The following is a 24,853-nucleotide window of genomic DNA, read 5'->3' as shown; positions in this document are numbered from 1 at the left end:
ATGTTACAATACTTAAATCATATAAATCGTACTAATTTTTTGCCCTCCGTGCTGGACGCGAATCGTGCTGGACAAACGCGTGTTGGACGCGAGGGTACTGTATATATGTATATATATATATATATATATATCTATCTATCTATCTATTGCCAGACGCCTCAATCCCGTTTGGGGTGGCCACAAACAAATCGCCTCCAAGTAGCCCTGTCCCCCGCCATTTCACTCCCCTGCTCCCAACTCACACCCCCCTCTCTCATATACCTCTCCACCCCATCTCTCCATCTCATCCTCGGCCTCCCCCTCCCTCTTTCCCCCTCCACCTCACTCACATACACTCTCTTCGTCAGTCTTTCACCCTCCATCCTCTCCACATGGCCAAACCACCTCAGTGTGTTCCTCATAACGCTTCCTATCACATCCACATCAACACCACAACGCTCCTTTATATCCTCATTCATCAGCCTGTCTCTCCATGTGACTCCACAGGCTCCTCTTAAATAACTCATTTCCATGGCTCTCACTCTTCACTTGTGTCCTTCCAACAACGTCCAAGCTTCACTTCCGTACGTTAGAGCTGGTATCACAATACTGTCATGTAGTAACTTTTTCACTTCCATGCTCACTTCCCTGTTTCTTATCACTGCTTTCAAAGAACCAGCAACCTTTCTTCCCTGCTGTACCCTTTCAAGCACTTCACCCTCCAAACCTCCATCCTTACTCATCACACTACCCAAGTACTTAAACGTACTCACATTTTCCAATTCCTATATATATATATATATATATATCCTTTGACTAATGCAAGAAAGCCTTGGTTTAATCACGCTTGTTCTAATGCTGTCTGCAACAAGGAGATTGCCTACAAAAGGTACCGGAGCCAACCCACCCCTGAATCACATCATCTTTACGTTTCTGCCCGGAATCGTGCTAAGTCTGTTCTTCGCTCTGCTAAAAATAATTTCATCCATACTAAATGCTCTCAACTCTCTAACTCGAATTCTTCCCGCTCCTTCTGGCACCTTGCCAAAAACCTTTCTAACAACTTTACCTCATCATCCTTCCCTCCTCTTTTCTACTCTGATGGTTCTGTAGCTATTTCTTCTACTGATAAAGCAGATCTCTTTGCACAGACTTTCTCCTCCAATTCCACCTTAGATGATTCCGGTGCTGTTCCTCCATCACTTCCCCTCTCTGACTTCCTCATGGCTGACATTAAAATTTCTTCAGCTGATGTATTTTCTGCCATCACTGGCCTCAGTACTAACAAGGCATATGGGCCTGATGGGGTCCCTCCTGTTGTTCTCAAGAACTGTGCTTCTGTGCTTACACCCTGCCTAGGCAAACTCTTTTGCCTTTGTCTGTCAACTTGTACCTTTCCTTCTTGCTGGAAGTTTGCTCTCATTCAGCCATTCCCAAAGAAGGGTGACCACTCCCAACCCTCCAACTATCGTCCAATTGCTTTTCGAGTCAGTTCTCAATAGAAAAATTTTAAGGCATCTTTCCTATCACAACCTTCTTTCCGATCGTCAGTACAGGTTCCGTCAGGGACGCTCCACTGGCGATCTTCTCACCTACCTTTCAGACTCCTGGTCATCCTCCTTTCGGGACTTTGGTAAAAGCTTTGCCACTGCACTTGACATCTCAAAGGCTTTCGATCGAGTCTGGCATAAATCTTCAATTTCCAAACTGCCCTCCTACGGTTTCTATCCTTCTATCTGTGCCTTCATCGCTAGCTTCCTTTCTGGTCGTTCTATAGCCGCTGTTGTAGACGGCCATCGTTCTTCTCCTAGATCTATCAACAGTGGTGTTCCTCAGGGCTCTGTCCTATCACCAACTCTCTTCCTTTTATTCATCAATGATCTTCTAAGCTGTACATCTAACTATCCACTCATACGCTGATGACTCCACCCTTCACCTTTCCATTCTGTTCCCGCAACGCCCATCTCAACAGTTACTTCAACAAACAAGGGATGAGGCTATGGCACACCTAATGTCTGACTTGGCTCATATCTCTGACTGGGGTAAAAATAATATGGTTGTTTTTAATGTATCTAAGACTCAGTTCTTACACCTATCAACCCGAGAAAATCTTCCACAGGTATACCCACTAATGTTTAATAATATTCAGCTTAATCCTGCATCATCCTTGAACATGCTTGGGGTTTCATTTACTTGGAACTTATCTTGGAAAGATCATATTACATCTCTTGTAAAATCTGCTTCCAAGAGATTGGGTGTGCTAAGCTGACTCCGCTCTTTCTTTACCCCTGCACAATTGTTGACTCTATACAGGGGTTTTATCCGCCCCTGTGTGGAGTACAACTCTCATGTGTGGGGAGGCTCCCCACATACAGCTCTTCTCAATAGGGTGGAGTCAAAGGCTTTTCGTCTCATTAACTCTCCTCCTCTTACTGACTCCCTTCAACCTCTGTCTCTTCGCCGCACTGTTGCATCTTTATCTCTTTTCTACCGCTACTTTAATGGTCACTGCTCCTCTGAACTGTCTGCTTGCATTCCTCCACCTCTATGACGGGCGTGTAGCACCCGTCTGGCAGCGAACTCTCATCCCTTTTCTGTCCAACTCTCTAATGCAAGAGTTAACCGTTACTCTCAGTCTTTCATTTTTGCAACAGGTCAACTCTGGAACTGTCTCCCTCTGCCTGTATTTCCTGCTGCCTATGATCTCCAGTCTTTCAAACGCAGTGTGTCCAGGCATCTCAAAATGATCGGATCTTGAATTTGGCTCTCTATTGTATTTTGTTTTTCTCTTGGAGGGAACTGTTACTGCGGGCTCATCGGCCTTTGGTTCCTTCTTCCTCGCATAAAAATATATATATATATATATATATATATATATATATATATATATATATCATCATTTGGATCTCCCTTCCCACCCCAGGGTAGGGTGAGGAGTAGCAATGTCCAGACAGCCCAAATATGCCCAATCCAATGAGCCACACTGCCATTCACTCACCATTCATGCCCCCTGAATCCGGGCTCTATCTGATATGCCAAAAACATTCACCACGTTCTGTAGCTTCACACAAATGTACCTAACTGAGTCAATCCAGACACTGTCATGTCCAGAAAGGGGTGCCAAATCACTGATCATGCACTTCTTCGAACAACATTCATCCAGCCAGCTTGAGCTCGTTAGTTCCCTAGCATCACCGTCTTCCATACCTCTCTTCCTCACACACTCATCCACCATATCCTTCCACTTTCTCCTTGGCCTACCTCATCTCCTTTCTCCTTCAAATTTGCTCAGATATACCTTTTTCACCACTCTACTGTTATCCATTCTCTCTACATGACCATACCATCTCAGTAAACTCTCTCCAGTTCTGGTGTCCACAGACTTCCTCACTCCACATCTCTCACTGATCACATTAGTTTGTATCCTATCCATTCTCTGTACTCCAGATACATTCCTCAGCAGTCCCATCTCCACTGGTCTTACTCCTGACTTTTCATTTTCATGCCACACCATAGTCTCACATTCATATGTTACAGTTGACACTAACACTCCTTCATGTAAACCTCTTGTAGCTGCAACATTCAAGCCTCTGTGTCTTATTAAGGCCTTCAAAGCACCAGCTACTTTCCTTCCTTGTGTCACTCTACTTTCCACTTTTTTTGCACATTTTCCTCTCTTTTCTATCATTGTACTCAGTCTCTCACCAATTCCAGTCTCTCTCCTTTCACTGTAACATCACACAGGGATTCACCTTCTCTCTCAATAACCATCACTTTACTCTTTTCTACATTTACTCTCAAGGTACAATACTCAACAGACATCAGCAAAATTCTGCACCAGTCTACCATGTTCTTGTCCGGCATTTGCAAGTAGTACTGCATCATCAGCATACAACAAATTTGAGACATTTCATCCATCATCATTCATTACCAACACCATCCCTCTCTCCATTACTAATTTTACTTCTCTCATCATCCCATCCATATATATACTGAACACCCACGGGGACATCACACAATCTTGTCGCACGCCCACACCGATCATGAACCATTCACTTTGATGCCCACTTATCCTTACACATGTTTCACTACCATCATAAAAACTCTTGATGGCACCGAGCAGCTTACCACCTACACTGTACAAGCGCAAAACCCTCAGCAATCCTTCTCTGTCTACTTTGTCGTATGCTTTTAATGATCCATGTGGTAGATGGGGGCGCCCATCATCCACTCACTAAGTGTAGGGGCATCCACGGAGTGACAAGCCAAATGGTTTCCTGTACCCAGGAAACCACTTACTACGCTGGGTGCATTGCTCGCCGCACCCAGCGAGCCCTCTGGTGGGCTGCCGGGTTGCCCTGACGAACAGCTGGGTGGCCCACCAGCAGACCCTGATGAGAGGCAGTTGCCCACCAGGATATGACCCTGGCAAAAGCCATCCCCACTGACCAAGCTAATAGAAGGCCCAGCTCCCTCTATAGGAGGAAGATAACTTTAAACAACAACTATGTTAGGTAGTAACCATATAACCAGGGTTTTTGGCCGGGTTGTGTCCCCCAGATTCCCCCATTTAACCCGTTAATTGCTCTATACAGCCTGGGCTGTTCCGAGTGTGACTGCTCAATACAGCCCTGGCTGCGCAGGTGAATTTTGAATATAATGCCATGGTGACCAAGGCCGACCCATGCAAGCATGTTTGAGCCTTCAAACCGAAACTGAAACAGAAAACAAAAAAGAAAACGAAAACCATACATTTCAAGGAATCAGACACTTCGATGTTCATCCATGGCTTTACTAAGGTAAATATTGAGCTAATATTTTGTTACTATACTATATACTTTGGCATGTGTTCTCTCAATTCCTAAGACAAAATTTGACCTTTGGGAAATTTCATTTTTACCCCTATGTCTGCACACCACGGACACCTTCGAAAAACCGCCATGCGCAGTTAACGGGTTAAAATCATTTAATCATGGCAAATGTTTCGGAGAGCCTCGGACAGCCTATTACTTCCCCAGATGCTCAACCAAATGGGCAGATTCACATTGCCATATGGAATGTGAGAGGTGTGAATGAGGAGAGCAAGAGGGTGGAAGTGGTGTACTGTATGTGTTCAAGAGTGTGAGATATGCCATGATGACATTAAGTGAACAAAAGATGAGCGGGTGTCAAGTGGAGGAGTGGGAGGATGTGAAATGTGTAAGATCGAGCATGAATGGGCGAGGAAGATGCAAGGAAGGGGTTGCTTTGTTGATGAATGAGGTGTGGCAGAGTGGAATGAGAAATTACAAATGTGTCAGCTCGAGGCGTATGTATGTTAAGTTCAAGTTTGAGAAGGTGAAAGTGGCTGTGATTGTAGTGCATACACAGTGCGATGACAGGAGTGAGAGAGAGAAAGACAGGTTTTCAGACGAGCTGGATGAAGCATGGGAGAAATGCCCAGGAGCTATAAAGTGATCATAATGGATAATATGAATGAAAGAGTAGGGACTAGTCCTAAGGATGACATAATGGGTTGTTGGTGTGCTAGGACTGATAATGGGAAGCGACTGAAGGATATGTGTCAAGAAAGGAAGTTGTGCATTTGTAACTCGTATTTCAAACACAATGATGCACATGGTATAGTGGAAACAGAGATTGTGTTGAAAGGAGGCTGATTGATTACATGCTCAGAGAGGTCGATGCTGGGAGTGGCTGCTGAGACGAGGGCTGTGAGAGGACAATGTGGAGGTCTGTCTGATCATATGAGTGTGGTATGCGAGATCAAGTTGTGAGGAATGAGGCGAACCAGGAGAGAAAGGAGCAATCAAGGAGAAAGACTGAAAGTTGAAAAGCTGAGGATCAAAGAAATGGCAGATGAATACAGGACCAAAATAGGGAGGAGTTAGAATCAGTGAATTGGAATGAAATGGATCTCAACAACCTATGGAATGCATACAGGGATTGCTTAGTCAGGAATGCTAAAGTAGTGTGTGGTGTGGCAAAAGTAACAACAGAGAAGAAAGGTACGGCATGGTGGGATGAAGAGGTTAAGAGGAAATGGAGGAAAAGAGGATGAAGTGGCTAGAATGGTTACAGGATAGGGGTTCAATTGAAATAAGAACTGAATATACTGAAAGCAAGAAGTAAAGAGACTAGTGAAGAGGAAATGAAGGAGGTAAATGATGATCTTGGAAGAAAAATGAATGGAAATTGCTCTGAAAATAAGTTAATCTGGAATGAGGTGCAGAAACGTAGAAGTAACAGCTGAAAGAAATGTGAAAGTGTGAAGGACGTATGTGGTAGATTATTAACCCATGGGGATGAAGTAAGGAGCATATGGAAAGAATAATTTGAAAGCCTGATGAATGGGAATAGAGACAGCAGAGCCAATGTAAACATGATTGGTTTTGGGGGTGTGCTGAAAAGGAATGCAGTGCCAGGAAACACGACACCTGCACAGGTGAAGAACGCTGTGAAGCAGCTGAAAAATGGGAAAGCGCCTGGGGTTGATGAGGTGTATGCAGAGATGATGAAGTGTAGTGGAAAGAGCGGAATGAAGTGCTTGTTGGAGATATGTAAGAAGGCATGGATGAGTGAAACTGTGACAGAAGAGTGGACAAAGACTGTGATTGCACCCCTGTACAAAAATAAAGGTAAGCGAAGTGAGTGCAAGAATTATCGTGGCATAAGTTTATTGAGTGTGGTAGAGAAGGTACATGAAAGAATTATTATAGAGACAGTAAGAAAGATATCAGAAGTCCTAGTAAGCAATGAAAAGGGTGGCTTTGGGAGTGGCAGAGGATGTGTGGATCAAATATTTGCAGTGAGACAGATAGCAGAGAGCTTGTGTGAAGGACCATAAGGTGTTATGGCATTCATGCATCTGGAAAAAGCATACAACAAAGTGGACAGAGGAGGAATGTGGAAAGTTTTGTGCAAGTACGGTTTAGATGGTAAGCTGCTAGGTGCTGTAAAGAGTTAGTGAAGCACGTGTAAGGGTTAATGGGCAGCTATGTGAATGGTTCACGATTGGTGTGGGCGTGCGACAAGGTTGTGTGATGTCCCCATGGTTGTTCAATACATATATCAATAAGGTGATAAGAGATGTAAAAACACGAGTGATGGAGAGAGGGATGGCGTTGGTAATCAATGATGATGGATAGAATATCTCAAATCTGTTGTATGCCGATGATGCAGTACTGCTTGCAAGTACCGGACAAGGACTTGGTAGGCTAACGCAGAGTTTTGCTGAGGTCTGTGAGTGTCGTGTCTTGAGTGTAAATGTAGAAAAGAGTAAAGTGATGGTTATAGAGAGAGACGGTGACTCCAACTTCAATGTTACAGTGAATGGAGAGAGACTGGAATTGGTGAGAGAGTTCAAATACCTGGGTACAATGATAGAAGAGAGAGAAAAATGTACCATCAATGCAACCAGTAGTATTTCACTACAGGAACACATCAGCAAGAGCAGCATCCTATCTTCTACCTAAGGGTGGGGTGAGGTACAGAAAGCAAAGAAAGAGAAAAACTGATTGGGGGAGTACTAATCAAGTGCATACCCAGTGAATAGGGGTAAACATTCATGCACCGTTCAAGTCCCTGGAATCCTGACACTTTTTTTTTTTCTTTTTTTTTGGTGCAATTCACATAACTGTAAAAGGAAAAGAAACATATCTTTGTAAGACATATCCTGATCTATGGCACTTATTTTATTTCTGTTTCAAGACAAAAGCCTCAGGGGGGTGGATGTCATTTTCCCATAGAATATAGGGTCACCTTTTATTGTGGAGTTCTTGAAAGGTACAATACTTGGATGATCAAAGGCCTATTGTATTTTAACCTTAGTCCGTTCTTCCCAGTGTTGCTCCTATCCAGGAAATGTGCTAGTAATAAAATAACCTTTGTACCATACCACAATGCATAATTCTCAAGACACTTTTCATTTATGGACTCTATAACATAGGGAGGTTTAGGGGAGAAAGATATTGAAATTACCATTAAGAAATATTTAAAACATAAAGTTTTTCTCACCATTTGAAGTTTCCGTCAACTTCTCTATCACATACTGGGCTTCTACTGCATCCTGGAAGAGAATGTTGCATAAACAATATTAATTTTTTATTTTTTTACAGAATTTTTAGCTATTTCCTCTTGCATATCAACCCATGTATCAATGTATATAGGGTTGGTATTCAGATGACTGCTTTTCTAGACAAGTTCCAAAAATACCTGTGGAACACTCATTCCATCAATTACCAAGAAAAAAATGAAACATTATCATTTACTTCTTAAAACATACAGTAATTCATTTAACCAACTCAATCCTACCAAATCCCTTGCCTCATTAGCTTCCATAAATTGCTTTCATGCATACTCATTTACCATGTCTGTCCAACTTCTTGACCTTCCTTGTTTCCTTCCATCTTGGAACTTACTCACATTACATAATGCACTTTTTACCATCCTATATCCATCTATTTTCTCACAGGGAGTAGACTGTAATACAGTACCAGTTGAACAGGGCAGGAAAGAACATATTACTTCTTGCAAAATCTGCTTCCAAGAGATTAGGCGTGCTAAGCTGACTCTGTGCCTTCTTTACCCCAACACAGTTGTTGACTTTATCCATGGGTTTTATTCGCCCCGGTGTAGAGAACAACTATCATGTGTGGGAAGGCTCCCCACATACAGCTCTGCTCAACAAGGGGGAGTCAAAGGCTTTTTGTCCCATTAACTCACCTGCTCACACTGGCTTCCTTCAACCTCTGTCTCTTCGCCACACTTTTGCATCTTTATCTCTTTTCTGTCACTACTTCAATGGTCACTGCTCCTCTGAATTGTTTGTTTGCATCCGGCCACCACTACGACGGGCGTGTAACACTCGACTAGCACCAAACTCTCATCCCTTTTCTTTCTAACTCTCTAATGCGAGAGTTAACTGTTACTCCCAGTCCTTCATATATGCAACAGGTCAAATCTAGATCTGTCTTCCTCTGTCTGTGTTTCCCACTGCTCATGATCTCCAGTCTTTCAAACACAATGTGTCCAGGCATCTTGAAATGTATGAATCTTGAATTTAGTTCTCTGTTATCTTGTTTTCGCTTTTTCTTGGAAGGAACAATTTGTGGGCTCCTGACCTTTGGTTCCTTCTTCTTTGGATAAAAAAAAAAAAAAAAAAAAAAAAAAAAAAAATCCCAAAGTGGATTAAAAGCTGCTAATATGGGGAGCTGGAGCTCCCATTTCAATAGTCCTCAGGATTAGCTTCTGACCATTCCCCCGAACTAAATTTTTTCAGTGTTTCAGTAATACAGGGACTAGGCCATCATACTCTTCTATACATTATCCTCTAACTGTTTACACAATTAACAATGCACAGACACTTCCTGTCTCAAAATCATTCAACAATAGTGCCTCAACACCTAACCTCTGAGTCCCAGGGGGCAAGACCATAAATGCTTCCACCATCCACCCATCTCCCAGTGATGAAAAAGTGAGATGTATGGAACCAATGTCTGACTCTCTCTTTATTCACTTCTGCAACATTCGTGGATTTTCCTCTGTCGAACACCTGCTCTCATTCTCTAAACCTCACCTTCTCTTCCTCACAGAGACTCAGCTGTCTGAGGCAACTGACAGCAAACCCTTCTTTGTATCCTCCTGCTTTCTCTATACTCATTTTAAAGCCAAAGGTGGTTGTTGTGCATATGTATGTAACAACATATCTTGCTCCTGTGTTCCTGAACTTGAATCCTCGGAAATTTCTACACCACAGCTTTGGCTATGAGTAAATATGTCTGTGCTGTGCACTTACCTCCTAATTCTGCAGACTATGAAAAATTCTTTGAGTATCTTACTTCTAAGATGGGACGCATTCTATCAATTTCTTGTTTCTCTGGAATCTCTATTTCTTCATAATTTTAATGTTCACCACCCCTTTTAGCTCTCTTCTCCATTCACTGATCCACCTGGTAAACAAGCCTACATCTTTTTTACCCTTAACCCCTGCTGGGCTGATTCTCTGTAAGGTAGTTTACCTCCCCAGAGTCAGTGTTTTCTAACCAACATAAAATGTATCTCATATAAGACTTGCAGCTTAGCCTGTGCAGAATTTCATTGTACCTCACATGAGGTCTCCAGCTGGGCCAGAGTTAATGACCTAGAGCAGACTGTACATCACTCTACCCCTATTCCTGACTACACTGGAAAGTGTTCCAATATACTTTGACCTTTTTATTACAAGTAATCCTTCTGCTTTTCTACTGACCCCTTCTCTCTGTTGGGTTCCTCCAGTGACAACCCTGTCACCTTAACCTCTCCTATTTTGTGCCACATCAGAAATGCTGACTGTGAGGCCCTTTGGCAGTAATGTCTGATTGTCCATGGAATGACTGATTAATGCTTCCATGACCGAGAGCCATCTAAGTGTACCCTGCACATTACGAATGTTAGTCTCTCAGGCGTGTAAGCATACATCCCTTTTTCTTAACCTCTGATTAGTGAGATGAGATGAGATGAGATGAGATGAGATGAGAGAGAGAGAGAGAGAGAGAGAGAGAGAGAGAGAGAGAGAGTGGTCTAACTGGTCTTGTTCTAATGCTGTCCACAAGAAGAAGACAGCCTACAAGAGATACTACAGTAGACTCAACCCACCCCTGAATTTCATCTATTTTATATTTCTGCCCGGAATCATGTTAAGTCTGTTTTTCGCTCTGCTAAGGAATAATTTAATTCATACTAAATGCTCTGAACTCTCTGACTCAAATTCTTCCTGCTCCTTCTGCCCTGCCTAAAAACTTTTGTCAACTTGACTTTGTCCTCCTTCTCTTCTCTTTTTCACTCTGATGGCTCTGTAGCTGTTTCTTCTACTGATAGGGCAAAACTCATCACCTACACCTTCTCCTCCAATTCTACCTTAAATTATTCTGGAGTTATTCCTGCCTCTAACTTCCTCAGTCATCAGTTGATGTACTATACTTTCTGCTCTCCCTGGCCTCAATACTAACAAGGCATACAGTCATGATGGGGTCCGTCCTGTTGTTCTCAAGAAAGGTGCAACTGGGCCTACACCATGCCTAGGTAAACTCTTTCGCCTTTGTCCATCAACTTGTATTTTTTCTTCCTGCTGGATGTTTGTTCTCATTCAGCTTGTCCTGAAGAAGGGTGACCATTCCCAGTCCCCTAACTACCACCCAATTACTTTAGCATCCTATACTTCTAAAGTTTTAAAATATAATCTTAGTAAACAATTTTCAGAGTAGCTTTCCTATTATGATCCCTCCAACTGCCAGCATGGTTTCCACCAGGGACGCTCCACTGACGATCTACTCACCTTCCTTTCAGACTCCTGGTCATCCTCCTTTTGGGACTTTGGCAAAAGCCTTGCCACTGCACTTGAAATCTCAAAGGCTTTCAATCGAGTCTAGCATAAATCTGTAATGTCTAAACTACCCCCCATATAATTTCTATCCTTTTATTAGTGCCTCCTGGGGGTTGGGGGGTTTCAAGAACACTCCCCCAGTATCCCTGCTTGTCGTATAAGGCGACTAAAAGGGTTGGTTGTGGGTTAGTGCCCCACCCTGTAAAAAAGAACTAACTAAACAAGCAAATAAAGCACCTTGGACCAGGACAGACCATACGTTGACGACTAAAGAACAGTCTAAGGACATGCTAAGGGTGGGAACTCGGAATGTGAGAGGAGTGAATGACGATGTGAAAGAGAGAGAGACTGTTCAGGTGCTTGAGGATGCAAGAGTGGATGCATGTGGACTGACTGAAACTAAATGGAAAGGCGAAAGGGTGAGAGAATGGAAATATGGTTTGGGAATATGTGCAGGAGTTAATGAGAATAAGAGGGCAAGAGAGGGAGTATGTCTGATGATAAGCAAGAAGTGGAAGGAGAATATAAGAGAGTACGGAACAGTGGGTGCAAGGATTGAATGGGTGAGGATGAAAGTAGGTATACAAGCTTGGGTGATTGTATGTGCATATGTGCCGACAGAGGACTGAATGGCAAGAGTGAAAATTAAGTTTTAGGCAAGTGTAGAAGCATGTATGGACATGTTTGATAGGAGCGAGAGAGTGTTTTTGATCGGAGACATGAATGGCAAAGTTGGGAATGTACGAGTGGATGGAGTGGTTGGTCAGTGGGGTGTGCCAGCTGAAGTAGATGGGAATGTTAGTGCTTTGGTGGACATCTGTACTGGTAAGAGGTTGGCAATAGCCAACACCTTCTTTTGTCATAAGATGATCCCGAGATATACATGGAGAGTCATGAGGAGGATGGACAGTGAACTTGTTGAAAGAAAGGAAATGATAGATTAAGTGTGTGTTGGTGGAGCGAATGAGAAGACAAGTGTTGGATGCAAGAGTGTGGAGAGGGTGGGGGAATGGAATCCCAGACCATCACTTAGTGATGGCCAAAGTAAGGCTGCAAAGAAAATGGGCGAAGAGACGAAGGGGAAGACAGGAGAAAACAGCTCCTGTGAAAAGGGTGGAGAAGTTGCAGGATAGTGAGAAAATGGAAGAGTATAAGAGCACAGTGGAAGAAAGATTGGGAAAGTATGAGTCAGAGTAGATGGATGGGGTGGAAAATGTATGTAGGATATTCACAGAAGAGATGGGCGCAACGTGTGAAGTGGTTTGTGGAGTGAGGAGGAGATGCAGGGGTGTGCAAGGGACAGCATGGTGGAATGATGAGGTGAAATGAGCTGTGGAACAAAAGAAGAAGGCATATAGTGAATGGCTAGTGAGCAGATGTAGGGGAGAAGATGAGAGAGAGAAGAAAGAGGTATATGTGAGCAGGAGCAGGGAGGTGAAGAGATTGGTGAAGGACAGTAAGAGGAGAGTGGATGAAGAGTCTGGGAGGAATCTGAGTGTATAATGGAGAGAGAGTTAGAGATTGTTTTGGAAAGAGATAAAGAAAGTAAGACAGTGTGAAAGGGAAAATAGTGGGGAAGTGAAAGATGAAAATAATAGATTGCTGGTGGAGAAGAGAGAAACTGAGGAGATGGAAGGAGCACTTTGAGGATTTGTTGAATGTAGAGAGTGAGAGCAGTGCGAGTACAAGTGGTTGGGGCATGGCTGGGAGAAGAGGAGGTGAGAGGAGGGAGGTCAGTAGGGCAGAAGTAGTGGAAGCAATGAAGAAGATGAAGATGGGAAAGGCCCCTGGAATTGATGGAGTGTGTGGTGAAATGCTAATGTATGGTGGTGAGATTGTCGTGGAGTGGATATGGAAGTTGTGTAGATTAGCTTGGGAAGAGGGAAGGGTTCCAGAGGATTGGAAATCAGGTATAATTGTTCCTTTATACAAAGGAAAAGGGGAGAGAGAAGTATGTGGTAACCATAGGGGTATTTGCCTTCTTGGTGTGACTGGAAAAATATATGGCAGAATACTCATTGACGGGGTTAGGCATATAACAGAGGAGCTAGCTGGAGAAGAACAAGGTGGATTTAGGAAGGGAAAAGGGTGTGTACATCAGATATTTGTTCTAAGAAATTTAGTGGAGAAGTATCTAGAGAAGGGAAAGAAAGTGTATGCTGCCATCATGGACTTGGAGAAAGCTAATGACAATAGACAGACAAGGTATGTGGAAGGTATTCAGAATATATGGAGTGAAGGGGAAACTGTTGAGTGCTGTGAAGAGTATGTATGAAGGAGCTAGGGCTATGGTGGAAGTGGATGGTGAACTGAGTGAGTTCATATCTCTGACCGAAGTGAAAGTAACAATGTTGTTTTTAATGCATCCAAAACTCAAGTTTCAACATCTTTTGTCCTGCTATAATTTTCCACAGGAGTATCCATAAGAGTAGGCTGTAGCACCAACCAATCAGGGTGGTACTTCCAAGGGGAATGAGAATGCTAGTGATATGGAGAGCTGGAGCTCCTGTTTCAGTAGCCATAAGAATATCCTGACCATCCCCCTTCACTGACCATTTCAGCATTTTTTTTTTTTTAAATAACAGAATGGAGGAAGGGAGCACAAATGAATAAAAAAAAATAATCCATACACCAGATTACTGGTGTCCTTTGTTCATAAAATATCTGTAACAGTTAGACTTGAACAGCTGTGGGTTGAAATTTGGAGGGAAACAACTCCGGGGAAGTGAGTTCCAGAGAGATGCAGTTTGGGGGAATGAAAGAATTCTGATAGGCAGAAGTTCTGCAATATGGCTGAGTGACATTCCGGTCATGAGCACTACCAGATGCCCGTGTAGCACGAGGGAAGGCATGGAGAGGTGGCACCATGGACGCAACTTCGTCTGAGCATTTGCCAAAAAAATATCTGTAAAACAATGCAAGGGAGGCAACATTCCTTCTTATTTGCAGGGGAGGTAGTTCATTGTAATGGCAGGGTTGTTAATAATTCTAACAGCTTTGCTCTGAATTTTGTCTAGTTGTTTTAATGCAACCTCTCCACATCCATTCCACAAGGGTGAGCAATATTCAAGCTGAGAGCGTACATGACTCTTATAAATCATGGCTAACTGCCCATCGGTGAAGAAGTTACGGACTCTGTACAATAATCCAAGTTTCTCTGAGGCAATTTTAACAAGTGATCTGACATGAGAGGTCCAGCTGAGGGCATTGTTAAGTGAGACACCAAGAATTTCAATACTTTTGGAGATGGGAATATTAGTAGCACTAAAGGTAATGTACGAATCTGGCAATATCTATCTATTAGTAAATTGTATATATTTAGTTTTACTAGCATTAAAAGAGACAAGGTTGTTTTGTCCCCATTCACTGATTGTACATAGGTCTTGATTTATGGAGATGGCTGCACTGAGCTGATAGGTAGAGATATTAGACTTTGTAAATGGGTGTCTGAGTGTGAATGAACTATGTAGTGTTGAGTCATCTACGTATGAGTGGATGGGACTGTGGGTGACAGATAAGAGATCATTAATATGAACCAGGAATAGGGTTGGCGGCAGAACTGACCCCTGCGGCACGCTGGCATTAACTGAGTGGGAATTGGAATACACATCATCTACTTTTACTCTTATTTTCCTGTCACTAAGATATGAAGAAATCAAAGGAACAAAAGACGTTAGTCCATAGCAAGGGATTTTGGACAGCAGGGAACAGTGCCATACTCTGTCGAAAGCTTTAGATACATCAAGAGCTACTGGATGAGTTTCTCCATGTAGATCAATTGATTGATGGATGGTATGAGTTAGGAGATTAAGTATGTAAATGGTGGATCTTTCGGGACAAAAACCATATTGTCTATCAGTAATTAAGTCATTGGATTCAAGATGTTTGACAATGAGCTTATTAATTAAAGTTTCAAATACCTTACCAAGAGAGGATGTGACAGCTATTGGTCTGTAATCAGAAGGGTCAGAGGAACTTCCTTTCTTCGGAATTGGGTGGATATTGGTTTCCTTCCATGAATTTGGGAATAAAGAAGTACATATGCATAGTCTGAATAATTTAGCTACAACAGAGGCAAGTTCAGGGGAACACTTTTTCAAAACAATTGGCGGAATTCCATCTGGGCCTGGAGCTTTGTTGGTAGGTAAATTGTCTAGGATGGATTGTATGTATCTTGTCTGTATTTTAAGTGGGTCAATTTCAGGAGAGTCAAGTTCTAATTCTGGAACATTCTGGCTGGTATTGTCTATGGTACAGTTTCTGGCAAATGTACTGGCAAAAATATCCGCTTTCCCACGCGGGTCATTTGTAATGTTGCCATCTGAAGATTTTAGTGGGGGAATGGAAGATGACTTGTTAAAGTTATTACTGAAAGAATAAAGAGTTGTGCAGAATATTCTATTGTCATTAGGGTTGTTAAGTAGTTTTGATGCTTACTTTTGAAGAAAGTTTGATTTAGCTAGATTTAAAACAACTTTCGCATGATTTCTAGCAATCTTCAATTGAAGGAGTGATTCAGATGTTTTTGATTTTAAGTAAGGGTTATATGCTAATGACTTTTGGGCTGTTGCTCTGGCAAAGTTGCCATCAAACCATTTTGGAGAGTTTGTTCTTTTAGTGAACTGTTGACTTGGTATGAATAAATCCATACCAGCTAGTATTAAGTCGCAAATGTGGAACTGGGTAGAATTAGGATCACTAGAGAAGAAAGACTGCCATGGAATGTCAGCAAGATAATTTCTAAATCCATCCCAGTTTGCCCTATCAAAGTGCCATCGGGTCACCCTGACAGGTTCAGAACGGGGAGGTGTGGGGGGGTTAACTAATGAGGCTTTGATGAGATTGTGGTCAGAGGATCCAAGTGGTGACAGTACCTCTATCCTGTATTGATCTGGATAATTTGTCAAGAATAAATCCAAGAGATGGGCATTAAGGTCAGGATTATCAGGTATTCTGGTTGGTTGCTTTACCAGCTGGATGAGATTAAACGAGTCTGCAAACAGCCCGCACTCTAGACCAGTGTCGTCAGTCCTGGCAGAATGCAATAACCATTCAACATTATGTATGTTAAAATCACCCAAAATGGTAATTTCGGTGCTAAGGGCAAGGTTAAGGTTACTCAACTGTGTGGATATGGAATCAATACACTGGGTTCCGAAGAAGCATTGGGGGAGCGATAACTACACAAATATATTTGGTAATATTATGACAATTTAGTTTATATAATGAGCAATCAAAACTAGATGAAGTGAAGTTTAAAATAGTGTGAACAGCATTTTGGGATTTGATATAACAACAGGTGCCGCCCTTGTTAAGGAAGTTTGTAAGGAGATGGTAACCTGGAAAACAAAATGGAGATATAACAGTAGAGGGTGAGATTCGTGGTTCTGTGAGGAAAAGGACCAAAGGGGATATGGACTGAAAGAAAAAATGAACTGAGTTTAAATTTGTGGTAAGGTCAATAGACCAGCATACTCTCCCAAACACTTTTCTATATCTCATGCACTATCCTACAAGCATTCTGCATATCACACAATGTGCCCCACTTTGTCAAAGGGGTTGATGCCAGCAAGGGCATGTAGCCTAAAAATTCTGCCCCTGCTACCTTGTAGCAGACCTATTGAGAGGCGTGATGTGGGTTCCGCAAGCGTAGTTTTGGGGACTGGAATGGGATGAGGCTTGGGTCTGCGCTAAAGGGTACAGGGCATTATAGTTCCCAGGCTGCTGCTTCTGCCCAATACAGAGAGGCTTCAACCTAGGACTAAAGCCCCAAGAGGCTGCCCTATCAGTGGGTATATAATGGTGGGAGTGTCACAGTGCCCAGACACACTCGGAAGGTGTCCCTGTTGCTGTCGTGGCAGGGTGCCTCGAGGCCACTGCCACAGCCACTGGTCATGGCTAGTGGGCTATGGGTCCCAGACACCATACCTAGACTTGTGACTGTGTAGGTGGGTGAGGCTTGTGATCTGTCTCTCCTGCTACTTAATTTTAATGGCATGTAGAGAAGAAGAGAGAGGTGAAAAGATTAGTAAGAGAGAGTAAGAACAGAGTGGATGAGGAATTGGGAAGGAATTTGAGTGTAAAGTAGAGGGAATGTAATAAAAATGTTCTGGGAAGTGGTAAAGAAAGTACGTCAGGGTGATAAAGAAGTTAGTCGGGGAGTGAATGACAAAAATGGTAGATTGCTTGTGGAAAAAAGAGAAAAAGTGAGCAGATGGAGAGAACACTTTCAGGAACTAAAACATAGAGAATGAAAGTGATGCAAGGATATGTGGCTGGGGAATGGCTGAGAGATGGAGGGAGGTAAGGAGTGAGGAAGAAATCAGTAGGATGGAAGAAGTGGGAGCACTGAAGAAAGTCAAAATGGGGAAAGACCAAGGAATTGATGGAGAGTGTGGGTGGTGAAATGCTGTAGCATGGGGAGAGAGATACAGTAGTAGTAATATGAATATGGAAGATGGTCAGATTGGCCAGGGAGGAAGGTAGAGTCCCGGAGGATCGGAAGTCAGGTATAATTATTCCCCTGTACAAAGGAAAACGGGAAAAAGAAGTGTGTGGCAATCATGGGGGCATTTGTCTTCTTAGTATGCTGGGAAAAGTTTATGGCACGATACTTATTGATACAGTTAGGGAAAGAACGGAGGAATTAGTTGGCGGAGAACTGGGAGGTTTAAGGAAGGGAAAGGGTTGAATAGATCAGATATTCATTCTTAGATCTTTAGTGGAAAAGCATCTAGAAAAGGGAAACAAGTTGTATGCAGTCTTCATGGATTTGGAGAAAGCATATGACAGGGTGGATAGACATGGAATGTGGAAAATATTAAGAATGTATGGAATAAATGGGAAGTTGCTGAGTGCCATGAAGAGTATGCATGAGTGTGCTAAGGCTGCAGTGTGTGTGGATTATGAACTGTGTGAATTTTTCTATTTGAATGTTGGACTGAAACAGGGATGTGTCATGTCTCCATGGTTGTTCAACCTGTATATAGATGGGGTTATATAAGAGATACAAGGTAGGACAGAGGATGCTGGAGCAGCTTTAATAAGGGAGAAAAATGTTTGGAACCTCCTTGTACTGTTGTTTGCAGATGATACTCTATTGTTAAGTAAATACGAAGGGGAACTGCAAGGCTTGGTATATGAGTTTGGAAGTGTGTGTAAGAAACAGACTCTAAGGGTGAATGTAAGGAAAAGTTATGGTCTTCGAGAGAAACGAAGTCATTGGATGTACAGTGATGTTGAATGATAATGATATGGAAAATGTAAGTGCAATTAAGTACTTAGGTAGTATGATGAGTAAGGATGGAAAGTTGCTGGCTCTTTGAAAGTAATGATAAAAAGTAAGGAAGTGTGCATGGAAGTAAAAAAGTTGCTGCATGACACTACTGTGATACCAACTCTAACGTATGGAAGTGAAGCTATGACCATGTGGAAGGACACAAGTAAATAGTGAGAACTGTGGAAATGGGTTATTTGAAAGGAGCACGTGGAGTTACATGGAGAGACAAACTGACAAATGAGGATGTGAAGGAGCACTGTGGTGTGGATGTGGATGTGATAGAAAGTGGTAGAAATACATTTAGGTGGTTTGGCCACATGGTGAGGATAGACAGCGAGAGACTAACGAGGCGAATGTATGTGAGTAAGGTGGAGGGGGGGGGGAGAGGGAGGGGCAGGCCAAGGATAAGATGGAGGGATGGAGTGGATATGTATATGAGAAAGGGGTGTGTGAGCTGGGAGCAGGGCAGTGAAATGGCGAGGGACCGGGCAACATGGAGGCGATTTGTTTGTGGCCATCCCTTGCGGGATCACGGTACCTGGCAACAGACAGACAGATGGACATAGCAAAAAATGAGAAAAAGCAAAAGCCTAATGATACTAAATCACCCAAGGGGATAAGAGTGGTATCTTGGAATGTTGGTAGTGTGAAGGGCACAGCAGAGTACAGGTATACCCTGGTTTAACAATGCAATTGGTTAAGTAAAAACCCATTGTTAGGAGTGGTATCGTATATCGCGGTAGATTAAACATGAGAAGTAATGGGGTGCAGTTTTCAACCTTGGGTTTTCCCCCAACCAAATCCAAAACCTACCCAAATGAGCCCAAAAACAAGTTTAAAGTCAATCTAAATGGCCTAACAGCTATAAAAGAAGCTAACCTAGGCCTAACACCTGAAAATAACTCACCAAAACCAACAAATAAAATCTAAAAATCGTCATATTTAAGTCTGGAAAAAATCAAGCTCAGTTAACCGTGCCCCAAAATGACAATGTTCACCCCACCTATGGCTAAAACACATTAATCTAAGTCTAAAAACAGTTCATAAATCAACATAAACACACAGTTTTAGTCTAAAATATAATCAAAATCGGTTAAAAAAATACACTCATTGGTAAACCGGAGTTTGGCAATTGTTAGGCGGGGTATGATGGTATTTCTACCATCGATAAGTTGGGGTATCACATCTAGGGTATCATATATCGAGGTATACCTGTAAGTGGTTGAGGCAATGAGCAGGCAGCTGGTCGATGCTGGCTATGTACAGGAGGTTAGATACAGCGGAGGATCTGCCAGAATGATTGCCTAGAGGGATTGTCAGTATAAGATATTCTGGCAGGGAAGGGCAGATGGATATGGTGGTGTGGGTGTGCTGGTAATGGAAAAATGGGTGGAATATGTCATGAGTGTAATGAGAGTGAATAAAAGAATTATAGTGTTGAAAATTCTGTCTGGTAGGCTCACATTTTCATTTATATTGGCATATGCCCCACAGGCTGGCTTGGATGATGCATAGAAAGTTAAATTCTGGAATGACTTAATACGTGTGGTAAGTGGTATGAGGGAAGATGATATTGTAGTTTTGGGAGGAGACTTAAATGGACATGTAGGTGAAGTACCTCATGGTACATGAGGGATGTACATATGGTATGAGAAATGAGGATGGGGAAAGGATACTCGAGTGTGAGAAGGCAATGAACATGAATGTGTGCAACACGAATTTTAGGAAAGGAAAGTGTACGTTGATTACATATGTGTCTGGGGGAACTAGGAACCAGACAGACTATTTCCTGGTCAGGAGGGCTGATAGGAGGTTGGTGGCAGATGTTAAAGTTACAGGGAGTGAAGAGTGTGTGCAGCAACACAAATTATTGATATATGACATGGTACGGGTGATGATGAAGAGGACCTATGCACCTAGGAGGTAAATATGGAAGTTGAAGAAACAAGCAGTAAGGGATGCCTTCAGCAGCAAGATGAGTAGGGTGATGGCTAAACAGGAAGCTGTTGACAGTGGTATTAATGAACAGTACTGAGCTCTCAAAAACAATCTCCTGAAGGTTACTGATTCAGTGTGTGAATGGACAATGGGTGCCCCAAGACATAGAGTAGCATGGTGGTGGGATGACGGTGTAGAAGCTGCAGTTAGGGAGAAAAGAAGGCTTTTCTGGGAACAGAAAAGGGGTGGTAACCAAGAGGAATGCTTGGCTGCCAAGCATATGGCCAGAAAAGAAGTGTATTGGGCAAAATCTGAGTCTCAGAGAGTTTTACTGGCTAGCCTACATAGTGCTGAAAGGTAGAATATGATATTTAAGGTGGCAGATCAAATGAAGAGGGAAAACAGGGATATCAGTGGTAAGCAGTATGTGACGAATGATGAAGGAAGGGTAATGGTGCACAGTGAGGATATTAATGACACCTGGAGAGAGCATTATAACCGACTGCTGAATGAGGAGTTTGACAAGAACAGGGAAGATTTGGAGTCAGCAGATCCAATGTTTGGTCCATGGCCTTTAACCCCTAAAACGCGGCCATGGACAGCCGACCCCCCCCCCCCCCGGTGGTGGGGCTGGATCATGGTAAGAGTACCTGTAGGAAAATATTAGCCAAATATCAGAGATTAACCCTAGAACATTATACTTGGTATGGCAGATAGTACTTACATTCAGCTTTCTCCAGAGACAGGTGCTGAGCCTTTGTGGACTACCCAAGGACTTGTGGAGACTTGCAAAGTTGGGTAACAAAATCTTCACTTTCACACCTCCAGCGACCTGGTTTCCCCTCTACCACAGCCTCATTCTGTCACAGTAAACTTTATACTACAATGTACAGATAGTTTGGAATCCGTATTTGTACAAGAAGCACTGAAAATAAGGCTAAAATCAACGGAGCATACGGCCGACATGCAGCGCGGCGGCAGTCTTCCTGTCACTCAACAAACATTTCCATTTTCACAGCTAAAAACACGTATACTACATTATTTTCAATCACAGTACTTCCCAAAAGACCACCACGGCGCGCTTTTATTCTGCCTTACGCCTGTCACTTTATTCTCGTTCCTGTCGACCGCTCGCACTGACTCATAAGAGCTAGAACTCGCCATAATGTCACTTTGAAAGCCTGTGGTAAACTGACGCTAAACAGGGGAAAACCGTGTGAAAAAAAGCTAGTGTGACAACTGGGGAAACAAGCATTTCCTATTAGCATAAACTGCTTGTGAGAGGAGAACGCAGATTTACAGTTCTGAGCAGTCAGAGCGTTGCCATATGTCACAGCCAGGCTGGCCGGGCCGTGGGGGGGGGAGGGGGGAAAAATGCGATACTTGGCAACAACGGAGGTCAGTAGTACAATGGTCAAGTATGCTAACTGTAGCTAAAGGGTGGCGGTACTGATAGACAATACCAGCTGGAACATCCTTGCCCGCGTTTATTCAAAATTAACTCAAATCGCAAACGCGACGATCAGCCGTTATGTCCTTTTTGGCGATCGTCGCAAACACGACGATCCGCGTTTAAAGGGTTAACTGATGCTGCTACTGTACGCAGGGCAATGCCGTGCAGCCTCATTATATGACGCCTGGTTATGATAAATCGTTACAATAGTAATAAAACAGTTAAACCCTGTCTCAGTACAATGTTAAAAATTAATCGCGATTTTGTTCCAACAAGATTTTCGATGGCCACCTCCAAGAATCTCATGTGGATGCAGTGACACACACACAAGCCAAAATGTCCCCCCAGTGTTTACACTGGCTGTGATCATTGCCTTTCAATCTATTTTGTGCATGAAAGGCCACTGAAACACCATTGTTATCACCAAATAATAATGCACATACAGTAGGCTCGCACAGTGCGCGAGAGATTGGGCAGTCCACGACCTCGCGCACTGGGAATACATAACCTTAAGGGAATAATTACATATGGGCGGTACCCCCTCATACCTGGACATTTTTTGGCCCTTAGAGACATAATAAAGGTCATATTTTTCAGACATTGTACTAAACCTATAGCTAAATAACAAAAATATGGGTAGTCACCTTAACAACAGTAGACAACAGGCCTGAAGACCTTAAATAACAGGGGTTCCGAGGCACGGCAACACTTACAGCGCCGCACTCCCCACCGCACCTCCCATCGCACCAACACTTCCCTCCACAGACTCCTCTTGAGCACCTTCCCCAGGAGCATCAAAGTCACTCACTTCGGCCATAAACTCTTCAAAGTCCAATGCTGACAATTCTGACATTGCATCCTCTTCATCCTCAACAGTAGAATGCCCGGGAATTTCTGTGCATCAACATGACGACACATGAAGCGCTATGTGAGGGGTGGTCGCGCACTAATAGAAAATGGCATTTTTGAGCCACTCCTTGCCTCTGCCTCACGTTCTGTGCAGTAAACTCGCGCATTCAAGGGTTTTTGGTTATGATTTTTGGTCACTCGCACACAATGTGAATCGCGCACTGTGATGACGCACACTATGCGAACCCGCTGTACTTAACAAATAGTGCAATTTGCAATATTAAGTGAGGTGATACTTTTTTGTGTGTAAAATACTGAAACTTGCAACTTGGAAATTGTCAACCTTATGTAACCATCATCCCCTATTGGGGTCTCTACTCTTGCATGAAAGGCCACTGAAACACCATTGGTAATACCAAATAATAGTGCAAGTGCTCAACAAATACCGAAGTGCAGTGTACAATATTAAGTGGTGATGCTTCTTAGCCTGTGAAATACTGAAACTTGTTGCTTGGAAATTGTGTCAACCTTATGTAACCACCATCCCTTTTGGGGGCCTCTACTTATGCATGAAAGGCCACTAAAACACCATTGTTATTGCCAAATAACAGAGAAAGTGATTAACAAATAGTGTAGTGTGCAACAGAAAGTGAAGTGAATTGCTTCTTTTTTGTGTGTGAAATGGTTAAACTTGTGACTCGGAAATAGTGTCAACCTTACATAATCATTATCCCCTTTTTGGGCCTCTACAGCTGACTGAGACAAATACCCACCCAGTGTTAACACAGGCTGTGATCATTGCCTTTTATTTTATTCTGTGCATGGAAGGCCATTGGAACACCATTGCTATCACCAAATAACAGCACAAGCACAAGTACTTAACAAATTGTGCAGTGTTGTGATATTATGTAAAGTGACACCGTATTATTTTGTGTGGAGTTGTCCAGGTCACCTACCCTGGGGTGGAACCCTTGGTAACAACTCACACAGGCATACGATAAACATCAGGTGGGTGGCATAAGTTTTTCGGCAATTTTAGGCTTCATGGTTGAGGTTACCCTCCCTAAACCCACTGAACCCATGTTATAACAACCTCGTTATGCAATGATTCATAATGCAATAGGTCTTCACTTGACACAACCCTATCACATAACGAGGCTGCGCTATAGGCTGGATGCAGGTGGGGAAGGTGGCACGTGCATCTGGGTTGACTGCCGAAATGCTGAAGACCTCAGGAGATAAAGGAGTCGGGTTTGTTACATATCTGATAAATAAAATTACTGTATAAATGAGTGTGTTGTCCCAGATGATAGGCTGAAGAGTGTGATTGTAAATGTGTACATGGGGATGGTTGATGTCCTGAAAGGAAGAAATTATAGAGGCATAAAACTTTTGGACCAGATAATGAAGGTAATGGAGAGAGTTCTAGAAGGTATGCTTAGGGAAAGAGTGAATATTGATGAGATGCAGTTTGGGTTTATGCCAGGCAAAGGGACCACTGATGCCAAATTCACTCTCTGACTGCTTCAGGAAAAATATTGTGGGAAATGTTTTCCCCCAGAGCAGTTGCACTCTTTACCTTTTAAAATAGTTGTCCCTGTTTAAAAGCAGAGGAAAACCTGGAGAGCATTAATGACTAATTCAAGTGGTTTTATAACCAAGAGATTACATTCTCTTTGATAATTCTTATTATTAATAAATTAAATGCTACTGTATTTAACCCTTGTGGACAACTATATTGTAAATACGTGTACATACTTAGGAAATTTCCACTGACCTAAATGCACTTGCATGGTGAGTAAGAAGTGCCATACGTGAAAAACGAATGAGGGTTTAGTACATATTTACATAGATAAAGGGAATATTTGGCTATAGTTTAATGAAAATTAAGATTAAATTAAGTCAGATTCACCTTGTATGCAACATGAAATAATTTAATGGTATTTAGTCTTGTAATTAATTAATAGTTGGCACCTCTACAATCCTATGAGGGAGT

The 24,853-nt window shown here is 42.6% G+C and overlaps 1 protein-coding gene across 8 annotated transcripts in view; it reads right to left on the bottom strand.

Annotated features, from left to right (window-relative positions):
• LOC145399810 (protein lap4-like) overlaps nucleotides 1–24,853 on the bottom strand; it is a 1,200,472-nt gene that overhangs the window by 87,781 nt on the left and 1,087,838 nt on the right. For all 8 annotated transcript variants that reach the window (XM_080272363.1, XM_080272366.1, XM_080272368.1 and 5 more), the window contains one exon: nucleotides 7,993–8,044. In XM_080272363.1, coding sequence (XP_080128489.1) covers nucleotides 7,993–8,044 — 52 coding nt within the window. The remainder of the gene's footprint in view (nucleotides 1–7,992; nucleotides 8,045–24,853) is intronic.

The sequence above is a fragment of the Coenobita brevimanus genome, chromosome 50 (assembly GCF_032717465.1).
Source record: "Coenobita brevimanus isolate Jiangsu-jjx chromosome 50, ASM3271746v2, whole genome shotgun sequence".
Taxonomy (NCBI): domain Eukaryota; kingdom Metazoa; phylum Arthropoda; class Malacostraca; order Decapoda; family Coenobitidae; genus Coenobita; species Coenobita brevimanus.
The sequence above is the reverse complement of the archived record's forward strand: the minus strand, read 5'-3'. Positions and strand labels throughout refer to the sequence as shown.